The following is a 13,156-nucleotide window of genomic DNA, read 5'->3' as shown; positions in this document are numbered from 1 at the left end:
TGCTGAGAGCCTTATGTATAAACATTAACAGATATAATGTTCTAATATGGCTACGAAATTGCATTCTATTATGCACTCAGGAGAAATTTCTATGGCCAGATGAATCCAGTTTAAACCATTTTGCTAAGTTACTTTCATCCGCCAATAACATTATTTAGTTAGCCTGGGCAGGTGTCTACAGCGCATGCCCCAAAAGATACACAAAGAACTAAGGAATGTGGCCTTGGATCACTAAGCTAATGTGGCGGAATGTCCACATTGTGCCAGGTACTGTATAAACTGTTTTTATTTCGTATCTATTATCGAAACTAAATAAGAAAAACATGACGCTACCGTACGAGACTGTGTAGAACCAAACACAAAGGATCATTTTGCGTGTTTAAATCCGAGCCATTAACCCTTACTACACTCAGCTTACTGACATAGTGTATATAGAAAATGATTCGAGTATAGCTATTGTAACGCTGCTGTTTAGCAACCAGCAGCGTACCATGTGCCCAGGGTCTTACCAGCACCGTGCGGCATTCTGGGTGCCATGTTCCTGTTGTATTGCCTGATATGATGTGTGTCTTGCTGTTCTGTCCACTAGAGGCCGCGCGTGAGCGCTGGCTTTGTCTTATAGGGCCGCCGTGCACTCCCTAGTGGTTTCCCTTCCAATCGTTGGAAGTCACTCCCTATTTAAAGAGGCCACGCCTGTTATTCTGGGCCTCAGCAAGATTGTGCATTCTGCTTTTGTCTGCCTGGTCTGTATGCTGTTTCTGATCCTTTGCCTGTCTATTGGACTTTGTATACACCATTATCAGCATTGCTGTGTCTGGCGCTACCTCTAAGTGTCAGTTTAGCATCACTCTGCCTGCCTGGTCGGCTGCCACTTGTGGCACAGTGGGTCCTCACCCGTGGGGCGTTACAGTTATAGCTCTATTTATACCAAGATGCCTGTTCCTGTGTCCTGTTACCCGCAGTGGGTTTGTGTAATGAAGTAGCAGTGTCAGATACAGTGACTATGGAGTAAAATATATCTGATTTTTGAATGTGCATGGAGGAAGGACATAGAAGGCTTTTTTACATCTAAATCTGTCTTTAAACTACACTGTACACCAATTCACCATAACATTATAATAATACTGTGCACTACATGATGTCTGAGCCTCATACTCAGCAAGTTGTAATGCACTGCGTTATTGGGCACCTTTCTACCCCCAAAACCCCCACACACTATATAATGGAACACACTCAAAAATATGTTAAAAGTAACTGTAGTTATAACAACTGTATTAAATAGACCCCAGTAAGCAGGGCCCGAGGTCCTGCAAAAGGGATGCGACCAGAAGTCAGCAATTTTGGCCTTTTTTTAATTTTTTATTACTGGGGGGGGGGGGGGGCATATATTTTATTTACACTTTCTAAGCTCCCATAAGGATATGTTACTCAGTACCTAATCCTAATCATGTACATATAATTTTTTTTTATGTGTCTAGAACCTATATATCCCTAACAAATGGCATTTATATGTTGCTCACTTGCTTTGTGTTTTTTGCCTTCTGGAGGGGGCATGTTCGTCTCTCTCACTCACTGTGGATAACTCATCTGTGAAAAGCCTGGCACTCTGCAAATCACTGCTCTCTGTAACCCTTTCTTCTCTGGACAGTCTGAAAATCACTGCACAGTAGTTTTTATGCATACATTTTCTATCTGTTCCTAATAAAGCTGGATCCTAAACAACATAGCTGTCACTATGTGTGTCATTCAGCTTTCACAGACTCCTGAATGTTTGATCAGCTTCTTTGTCTTTCAGGAGTCAGAAAGCTTTGGCCGTTCAAGCATGCTGGGAGTTGTAGTTTTGCATTGCAACAGCTGGAGTTGCAGTGTTTATAAAGCACTGTGTTAGAGCAATGTTGCCTTTAACTGTTGCAAAACTACAATTCCCAGCATGTCCACACATCATTTGTAATTTTACAAGAGCTGGAGGCACACAGCTGAATAATGCACAGCTCTAAAACAGAGTTTTACAAAAATTGTACCCCAGCTGTTTTAAAACTACAACTCCCATCATGGGAGTTGTAGTTTAGGAACATCTGAGGGCTGTAGTGGTGCAATGGGGATCTCTATACTGGATACCAACACACTTTACGGCCGGTATCCAGTATGCTGCAAAATACAGAGTACGGTAGTCTGTCTGCATAAAGACAGATGGCCCCTAGTGGTGGCTATCTTCATTTTAGATTTTTTTTTGTAAAATTAAAATGTTTTTAATATATGTATATTTAAAAAAAAAGTCATCTTATCAGTAGTACTACCAAATATCAAATGTTTTTCATAATTACAGTGCCTCTTTAAATTTTGTGAAATATGGCATTTTTAATAAATAATATCACATGTCATATCAAACAATTGAGTATGTAATCTTAAAGAGGTACTCCGGTGGAAAACTTTTTATTTTTTTAATCAACTGGTGCCAGAAAGTTAAAACAGATTTGTAAATTACTTCTATTAAAAAATCTTAATCCTTCCAGTACATATTAGCTGCTGAATACTACAGAGGAAATTCTTTTCCATTTTAAGAACTGTCCAGAGTAGGAGAAAATCCCCATAGAAAACATATGCTGCTCTGGACAGTTCCTAAAATGGACAGAGATGTTAGCAGAGAGCACTGTGGTCATGATGTCTGCAGAGAGCTCTGTGTTCCAAAAAGAAAAAAAAATCCTCTGTAGCATTCAGTAGCTAATAAGCACTGGAAGGATTAAGATTTTTTTTATAGAAGCAATTTACAAATCTGTTTAACTTTCTGACACCAGTTGATAAAAAAAAAAAAAAAAAAAAGTTTTCCACCGGAGTATGCCTTTAACCCCTTAAGGACTCAGCCCATTTTGACCTTAAGGACTCAGACAATTTTATTTTTACACTTTCGTTTTTTCCTCCTCCCCTTCAAAAAATCCTAACTCTTTTATATTTTCATCCACAGACTAGTATGAGGCCTTGTTTTTTGCGCGACCAGTTGTCCGTTGTAATGCCCCCACTCACTTTACCATAAAATGTATGGCGCAACCAAAAAATACTATTTGTGTGGGGAAATTAAAAAGAAAACCGCAATTTAGCAAATTTTGGAAGGTTTTGTTTTCACGCCGTACAATTTATGGTAAAAATGACATGTGTTTTTTATTCTCTGGGTCAATACGATTACCCATGATACCCATGATTATATACTTTTCTATTACTGTTGTGCTTAAAAAAAAATCGCTAACTTTTTAACCAAATTAGTACGTTTAAAATCCCCCTATTTTAAAGACCTATAACTTTTTCATTTTTCCATATAAGTGGCGGTATGAGGGCTCATTTTTTGCACCGTGATCTGTACTTTTTATTAATAGCATATTTGCTAATACAAAACTTTTATTACATTTTTTATACATTTTTTTTGGAATAAAATGTTATAAAAAAAAGCAGCTATTTTGGACTTTTTTTTTTTTACGTTCACGCCGTTCACCGTATGGGATCATTTACATTTTATTTTAATATTTCGGATATTTACGCATACAGCAATACCAAATATGTATATAAAATATTTTTTTTTACACTTTTTGGGGGTAAAATAGAGAAATTGGGACAATTTACGTTTTTTTCAATTTTTTTTTACTTTATTTTTTTTATTTTTTTTACTTTTATTTTTACACTCTTATAGTCTCCATAGGGGACTATTTATAGCAACCATTTGATTGCTAATCCTGTTCAGTGCTATGTATAGGACATGATCAGGGTTATCGGTCATTTTCTGCTCTGGTCTGCGGGAAGGCAGATCAGAACAGAAGACTCCCGGAAGGCAGCGGTGCCAGGTAAGGGGACCTCCGTCTGCGGTGCAGGATGATCAGATCGCCGCGGCAGCGCTGCGGGCGATCCGATCATCCTTTTAAGTGACCGCGATGCTGCAGATGCCGTGATCTGTATTGATCACGGCATTTGAGGGGTTAATGGCGGACATCCGCGACACCACAGCCGGGACCTGCCGCGCATGATCCGGGCATCACTCTGATGCTCGCGGTTATGCTCAGGACGTAAATGTACGTCCTGGTGCGTTAAGTACCACATCACCAGGACGTACATTTACGTCCTGCACCGTTAAGGGGTTAAGATTGCTGATGCTGAACAATGCTATGGTGTTACACAGCATTTCTCTGTGTTATTGTCGATCTACTGACAGAGTCTGCCTCAGCATATATAGGGGGGGGGGGGGGGGTTGCCGGTAGGACAAGGACACTGTCATTGCAGCCCTTAAGTGCCATGACTGCTATTGATCACAGCACTTAAATGGGTACTCTGGTGATATTTTTTTTTTTTAAATCAACTGGTGCCAGAAAGTTAAACAGATTTGTAAATTACTTCTATTTTAAAATCTCAATCCTTCCAGTACTTATCAGCTGCTATATACTACAGAGGAAGTTGTATTTCTTTCTGGAATTCTTTTCAGTCTGACCAAAGTTCTCCAACTTCCTGTGGAGCATACAACAGCTGATAAGTAGTGGAAGGATTAAGATTTTTAAATATAATTAATTAGCAAATCTTGTACCAGTTGATAAAAAAAAAAAAAAAAAAATCCACCAGAGTACCCCTTTAAGGGCTTAAAGGTGTAGTCCGGCATGCACTTTATTTTATCCGTTCCGGTCTGCAAAAAAAAAAAGAAAACAAATTTTCTCTTGCCTGCCTACGCGCCCCCAGAGCTCCAGTACACGTGTTCGGTCGCCGGGCTGTTTGCTTCTTACTTCCTGTTAGCCCGGCACGTCACACGGAGCTTCAGCCTATCACCGGCCGCAGCGATGTCCCGCCTCGGCCAGTGATAGGCTGAAGCTCCGTGTGACGTGCCGGGCTAACAGGAAGTAAGAAGAATACAGCCCGGGGACCGAACACCTGTACCGGAGCTCCAGGAGCGTGTAGGCCGGTAAGAGAAAGTTTTTTTTCTTCTTTTTTTGCAGCCCGGACCGGATAAAATAAGAAAAGTGCACTCCGGACTACTCCTTTAATGATGGATAATGGTGGGATCGTCCATGTCTGTCATTGACTGTCAGTGCACAGCTGCTGATAGCTGTCTATGCAGTGAGCTTAGGAGGTACTGAAAAAAAGAATGCATGATAGGATGATTCCAAATGGTGTGCCTCCAGCTGATGCAAAACTACAACTCCCAGAATGCCCAGACAGCCAAAGGCTGAAACACTGTCCTAAATGCTATTTAAGAGCTTAAACTCTGAAAAGTGACTTGTATAAAACACACTATAAAGATACAGACAAAATCCAGTGTGCAAATGATGATTTACGCAGCGGTGACTCAGGCAGTTTCTTTTGCTGCAGCGGAGGTAAGCATGGGAAGCCCAATATCCATGAATAAAACAGTCATTCCAGCTCCGATAGATGCCAGGATTCTGACATAACTTTTATTGCAGATCCATAGAAGCACCAAACAGCTGAGCTTATGTATTTCACATTGCATCTCATTCTTTGGCTGAGCTATGACTATGAATCAGATAGAGCTCTGAACCTATGAGCTGCCGATGCTGAAATAGATCTGAAATGATAGTTATATGCTGACATTCATGAGTGCTGCCAATATTGCAATATTCACCTTTTAAAAAAAAAAAAAAAAAATATATATATATATATATATATATATATATATATATACACACACACACACAGTAAAATCTCCCTTAGTGGACACCTACCAATAGCAGACTTTTTTTTATAACCCAGCAGTCTCATAAGACTTCATGTATTTGCTCCCTCCGACTAGGGGACACTCCAAATAGCGGATGCGGACACACCCAGTAGGGGACAAAACACTCCCAATAGGGGACAAAACACCCCCAATAGGGGACAAACAAGCTTATGTGCCAGCCCTAACTTGTACACAAGGCTGCCATCAGGGGGGTGCAGCCTTATCCCGCTAAGGGGCCTGGGCTCCCAGGGGGCCTGCTTCTGTACGTCCATTGGCTACATCATTTGCCCCCTCTGATCCCCCTGTGCCACTTTATTTCCCCTGTGCCAAATCATCCCCCCATTTATTACCCTCTGCACCACATAATTTCCCCTTCATTCCCTCCTGTGCCACTTCATCCCCCCTGTGCCATTTCTTCCCCCCCCCCTTTATCCCACCTGTGCTTTTTTATTTTTTTTTATTTATATATGCAGAGCAGCTCATCACACCACCTTCTCAGGTAGCATGATCAGCTCTGGCTCCAGTTATGAAGTCTCAGAAACTGATTGGGATTCATGCCAAGCCAGAAGGGAAGAAGACCCATCTGCAGTCAGCTGTTCCAGGGTGTTCACCCCTTGTCAGTACAGAGCAGGGTGTTCTGGCTTGGCTGAGGTTAGAGGTCTGTGACTAGCTGAATGACTAGAATATATTATTCCTTACCCAGAAAGCCTGCGGAGTGTTAATTGCCTTTTTGAATCTCCATTCTACACCGGAAGCAGGGCTCCTCCCTAAGGAGAATACTTACCTAGTCACAGGCCTCTCACCTCAGCCAAGCCAGAACACCCTGCTCTGTACTGACGAGGGGCAAGCACCCCGAAACAGCTGTCTGCAGATGGGTCTTCTTCTCTTCTGAGGAGAATTCTGGCTTGGCATAAATCCCAATCAGTTTCTGAGACTTCATAACTTGAGCCAGAGCTGATCTTAGGGCATGCTACCTGAGAAGGTGGTGTGATGAGCTGCTTTGCATATTCCTTACCCAGAAAGCCCGCAGAGTGCTAATGGCCTTTTTGATTCTCTGTTCTACTTCGTAAGTGTTGTTGCTTCTCCCTAAGGAGAATACTTACCCCTTATATATATAAGGCTGGATACAATCTGTATTTACAGTAAATAATTGGCACGTGCATGTAGGGAGCACGTGCGGACGTCACGCTGTCCCACCCTTCTCCCTTATTTTCATAAATTTTTCACCAAGCTTCCTCAGGGTATGCCCTCTTAAGGTGTACCCCTGGCGGCGCTCAGACACACCTTTAGCTGAAGGTCAGGTTAGGTAGGTTACCTTTCCCACTCCATTGAAGGCTGTGACAAAACATATATACAATCATTTTTGGTTAGTTTTTTGTTCAGTAGTAGTAACAAAAAAATCAAGTTACTACGTCAAGTAGTAACAAATAAATAAATAAATTAAAATTATGGCGGCTGTCAAATATTGCTCCGTACCAAAAAGTAACCATACTTTGGTTACAAAACTTTTTCTAGCATGTGAATCGGGGTTCAGCTGACATACCTATGGCAGCACAGATCCCACAGAGTTAAAGAGCCATTCCGCCAGAAATGAAAGTGCCCACAGAGCGCGTAGATAACATAGCCCTGTGCGATCCTAAAACAAAATGGTTGATGCATTATACAACATTTGAATGTCTGACTCCTCCACTCAGTAATTATAACCAGCATTTTTTTTCTGTATAATTTAAAAGCCTTTTTCTTTTTGTTCCTTTCAGCCGCACTTTTAGGTCCCTGTAATTTGCAGCTTTGCATACATAAAGTAGGCCGACTCTGCGATACAGCCGAGCTCTATTATCGCCAGCTTCTGGTAGTGCCATTCACTTACATTAAGGGCATGTAATAGAATATGATAACCATAGTAACTATGCGCCCTTGTACAATGCAGATAAATCTGAACAGCACTGCAACAGTCATGTTGACAAATGTAAATTGTGATCTTCAGTATCCCATTGTAACTGGCTAATATTCTCTACATTCTTCCATATCTACTATATTTCTGTTGCCTGGATACCACCCAGCTTTCCCAATCTCCTTAAGTCTAGCCGCGATATGCTTGTCCTCCCTGCGGGAGCTCTGCAATCCCCCCGCACTGTCTTCTCTGCCCCTCTTCCTTCGCAACCCAGGGCATCTCTGCTTCAATAAACGGCTCCATAGGCTGACACCTAGGTGGATGCTGGGAGCACTTGGGGTCGAAAAAAAGGGACATTGAACCCGGACCTTTGCAGGTGCCTTCTGGACCAGTGGGAATGGGTAGGTTTGTTAGGGGTCCTTTCTACTTTCGGGAAAGGGCTTGCAAATTTTTTTTTAGTGTGACACGTTTGCACTTTGTCTTGCACTGGATGACTGGAGCACGTTCTTCTGTTCACTGTTTTCTCAGCCCGCAATAAATCTTCTCTCCTCCGCCTTCCCCATCCCCTCTTCCTGCCCCCAAACCAACAATTCTCTGTACCTGTCGGATAGTTAAACATCACCAGGATGTAAAAAAAATTCCTGTCAATCTCTGTAGTCTGAGAGTAACCCGATCAGGACATGTGCCAAAATCCACATGCAGGATGTCCCAATACTGTCAATCTCCACAGCCAGAGAGTCAAACAGCAGAGCCCGGATTGTTAAATCATACTTTACCATGGCGTTAGTCCAGCGGAAGGATGTTTAAAACTCCTGGGTAATCTCTGCAGCCTGAGGGTCCCGTAGACTTGCTTGGGCTGTGGAGATTGTCAGTATGGGGACATCCCTAAAATCTACTATGTTTTTATTTGATGTATATGAAACATGTTTACCAAGTTCAATCAAAATATCGCCAGCCGTTCGTAAGTTATGCTGGAACATAGATATATATATATATATATATATATATATATATATATATATATATATGCATATGTATATATACTACTAAAGAAATAAAGGGAACACTAAAATAACACATCCTAGATCTGAGTGAATGAACTAATCGTATGAAATACTTTCGTCTTTACATAGTTGAATGTGCTGACAACAAAATCAAAGTGGAAAACCACACTACAGGTTGATCCAACTTTGATGTAATGTCCTTAAAACAAGCCAAAAGGAGGCTCAGTAGTGTGTGTGGCCTCCACGTGCCTGTATGACCTCCCTACAATGCCTGGGCATGCTCCTGATCAGGTGGCGGATGGTCTCCTGAGGGATGTCCTCCCAGACTTGGACTAAAGCATCTGCCAACTCCTGGACAGTCTGTGGTGCAATGTGGCATTGGTGGATGGAGCGAGACATGATGTCCCAGGTGTGCTCAATCGGATTCTGGTCCGGGGAACGGGCGGGCCAGTCCATAGCATCAATGCCTTCCTCTTGCAGGAACTGCTGACACACTCCAGCCACATGAGCTCTAGCATTGTCTTGCATAAGGAGGAACCCAGGGCCCACCGCACCAGCATATGGTCTCAAAAGGGGTCTGAGAATCTCATCCCGGTACCTAATGGCAGTCAGGCTACCTCTGGCAAGCACATGGAGGGCTGTGTGGCGCCAAAGAAATGCCACCCCACACCATTACTGAGCCACCACCAAACTGGTCACGCTGGAGGATGTTGCAGGCAGCAGAACATTCTCCACGGCATCTACAGACTCTGTCACATCTGTCACATGTGCTCAGTGTGAACCTGCTTTCATCTGTGAAGAGTACAGGGCGCCAGTGCCGAATTTGCCAATCTTGGTGTTCTCTGGCAAATTCCAAACGCACTGCACGGTGTTGGGCTGTAAGCAAAAAACCCCACCTGTGGATGTCGGGCCCTCATACCACCCTCATGGAGTCTCCTGATGTACTGGCCTGTCTCCTGGTAGCGCCTCCATGACAGACGCAGCAAACCTTCTTGCCACATCTCGCATTGATGTGCCTTCCTGGATCAGCTGCACTACCTGAGCCACTTGTGTGAGTTGTAGACTCCGTTTCATGCTACCACTAGAGTGAAAGCACCGACAGCATTCAAAAGTGACCAAAACATCAGCCAGGAAGCATAGGAACTGAGAAGAGGTCTGTGGTCACCACCTGCAGAACCACTCCTTTATTTGGGTGTCTTGCCAATTGTTTATAATTTCAACCTGTTGTCTGTTCCATTTGCACAACAGCATGTGAAATTGATTGTCAATCATTGCTGCTTCCTGAGTGGACAGTGTGATTTCACAGAAGTGTGACTGACTTGGAGTAACATTGTGTTGTTTAAGTGTTCCCTTTATTTTTTTGAGCAGTGTATATGTATATATATATATATATATATATATATATATATATATATATACACACACACACATGCATAAAATTATTTATATTTATATATATATATATATATATATATATATATTTATATATATATATATATATATATATATATATATATATATATATATATATATATATATATATCTATTGGAATGGGGCCTGACATTTTGCCCGGTCCTGGTGTTGATGAAGTATTATTTATTGAAACAATATTCATGTCCTTGGGTAAAAATGTTTACTGTCATGCTAGAGACTTAACTATGCGCCCATCTATTCCACTCCTCTAGGTATATACATTATGTCTTCGACCTTGGGAATGGTCCTTCCTTGATGAAAGGCAATTCAGAGCGACCACTGAATGACAACCAATGGCACAGTGTCGCTGTCTCGAGAGATCCAGGAAACGCGCACACGCTAAGAATTGATGGAAGAACAGTCACACAGCACTCTACAGGGGCCAGCAATCTAGATCTAAAGGGTAAGAATGCATACTGCCACCGATAGATGCCACATATGTAGATCTGCTAAATGTTCCGTTATTTTTATGTATTTATACTTGTGATGTGTGTATATTTTAACGGTACACACTGTAGTTCATATATATTACCTTTGACATTTGTTCTGTGATGTGTTACATGTGTCATGTGATGCTATAAGTACCAGCCTTTTTTAGTATTATGTTCATACTGCCAAGTTCACATTTGGAAAAGGGGCATAGCCCCCGAAACGCGTTATGTTTGTGACTTTAATAAACAACGTTTTCTAGTGGGGGATTGTAGCTAGAAGTCCTTTCCTATATGTCGGATTGTGGCAGACACCTGGATTTTTTTTGTTTTCCTACCTACATGTATTTATACTTGTGAGTCCACTCTGTCAAGGCACTGCTAACAGTGTCAAAATGTGTAAGAGGAAAGTGTCATTTTATTCATACAACACATATCCAGGAGGATAATCCTCTATACTTTGTTTAACATGTTCCTATAATTGATGCTTCCCTGTTGGAATCAAGGGCCTTAAAGGGGTATTCCAGGAAAAAACTTTTTATATATATCAACTGGCTCCAGAAAGTTAAACAGATTTGTAAATTAATTATATTAAAAAATCTTAATCCTTTCAGTACTTATGAGCTTCTGAAGTTAAGGTTGTTCTTTTCTGTCTAAGTGCTCTCTGATGACACCTGTCTCGGGAAACGCCCAGTTTAGAAGCAAAGTCCCATAGCAAACCTCTTCTAAACTGGGCGGTTCCCGAGACACGTGTCATCAGAGATTACTTAGACAGAAAAGAACAACCTAAACTTCAGAAGCTCATAAGTACTGAAAGGATTAAGATTTTTTAATAGAAGTAATTTACAAATCTGTTTAACTTTCTGGAGCCAGTTGATATATAAAAAAAGTTTTTTCCTGGGTAACCAATTTAAAGAGGACTAAGTTAGCCCCAAAAAGCTTAGGGTGCCCTGATACAAACACCTTTTTACAGTTCATTGATACGCTTTCTGAAACATGACTGTATATAATTTGACAGTTCAGGGAACCAGTCAAATGGGTGGGAACTTTATTTTAAAATTGGGAGTTATCAGGTGATGTGTGAGGTTATACAGTCAGCGGTTGTGAATATTTTACATTAAAGGGGTACTCCGGTGTAATTTTTTTTTTAAATTAACTGGTGCCAGAAAGTTAAACAGATTTGTAAATTACTTCTATTTAAAAATCTTAATCCTTCCAGTACTTAGCTGCTGTATACTACACAGGAAGTTCTTTTCTGTCTGGCCACAGTTCTCTCTGCAGACACCTCTAAGCATGTCAGGAATTGTCCAGGAACAAATCCCCATAGCAAACCTATCCTGCTCTGGACAGTTCCTGAGGTGTCAGCAAGGAGCACAGTGATCAGACATAAAAGAACTTAGAAAAGAACTTCCTCTGTAGCATACTGCATCTGATAAGTACTGGAAGGATTAAGATTTTTAAACAGAAGTAATTTACAAATTTGCTTAATTTGCTGGCACCAGTTGATTAAAAAAATTGTTTTCCACTGGTGTAGCCCTTTAAGAAAGAGGCTTGCATGCTTTATACTCACCCCCCCCCCCCCCAAGTAAAATACACCGAAGCTTATCGGTTCAGCTCCCCCGCCAGCCCTGACTGTGACACAGATGAGACCGGACCCACGTCTCATGGGATATATGGAAGAATTAGACAAAGTCCAGCGCAGTCTCAGAGCAATGCATGTTTCTTTATTCAGCAATTAGCCAACATAGAGTACAGGTGACGCGTTTCGGCTATACTGAGCAGCCTTAGTCATACAATGAACAGACATTTGTGAATTGTATTTATAGAGGAAAAGGTGGGGTCCGGAGGATGGAAACGCCCACCTTTTCCTCTATAAATACAATTCACAAATGTCTGTTCATTGCATGACTAAGGCTACTCAGCGTACCTGAAACGCGTCACCTGTTCTCTATGTTGGCTAATTGCTGAATAAAGAAACACGCATTGCTCTGAGACTGCGCTTAACCAAACGAGTACTAGTAGAAAATAAGGTTGTTTACCTATACAATCCTAAAGGATATGGAGACATGCGGAGAGACTGTCCTCTAGTTTGCTCCAAAGTGTATTGTGAATGATGATACAGGTAGAAACAAATAGTGTAAATATTTGAAATAGCATAAATTAAATGAAGCAAAATAGAATAAAATAAAATGTGTCTGACAATGTAGATAGGTTATGGTAATGTCTGATTGCTGTAGTATAAGTGACAACAATACAAAGAGAAACACATTGATACACAGTGTATACATAGATTAATAAAAACTATGTATACACAGATGAAATGTATCATATATTGTCTTGTACCTTATATTAATGCATGAAAAAAAACATTTAGTTATTGTGATCCCAAAAAATTGCACTTTATATAATTTTAATCCAATCCAGCTTTATACAATGTCCTCTTTAAAACAAGAGATCGTGGCAGCAATTTTTATTGAATTATTCTTAGGTTTATTATATAATTATACGTGCCTATAATAAGAAAAATGCCCTAGTATAGGAATTAGGAAAGCATAATAAACAGGTCATTTGTATCCTATGGATATCTATGAAAGTTACTTAAATCCTATCGATACATAGCTCCTGTTAGTGGGAGATCATTAGTGGTTATTGGCACTA

General features: G+C 40.9%; 1 protein-coding gene across 12 annotated transcripts in view; it reads left to right on the top strand.

Annotated features, from left to right (window-relative positions):
* NRXN2 (neurexin 2) overlaps positions 1-13,156 on the top strand; it is a gene marked incomplete at its 5' end in the record, with an annotated part of 790,596 nt that overhangs the window by 433,334 nt on the left and 344,106 nt on the right. For all 12 annotated transcript variants that reach the window (XM_056527422.1, XM_056527430.1, XM_056527429.1 and 9 more), the window contains 1 exon segment: positions 10,283-10,473. In XM_056527422.1, the coding sequence (XP_056383397.1) occupies positions 10,283-10,473 (191 nt within the window).

This window comes from Hyla sarda, chromosome 6, assembly GCF_029499605.1.
Source record: "Hyla sarda isolate aHylSar1 chromosome 6, aHylSar1.hap1, whole genome shotgun sequence".
NCBI classification, from domain to species: Eukaryota; Metazoa; Chordata; class Amphibia; order Anura; family Hylidae; genus Hyla; species Hyla sarda.
The sequence above is the reverse complement of the archived record's forward strand: the minus strand, read 5'-3'. Positions and strand labels throughout refer to the sequence as shown.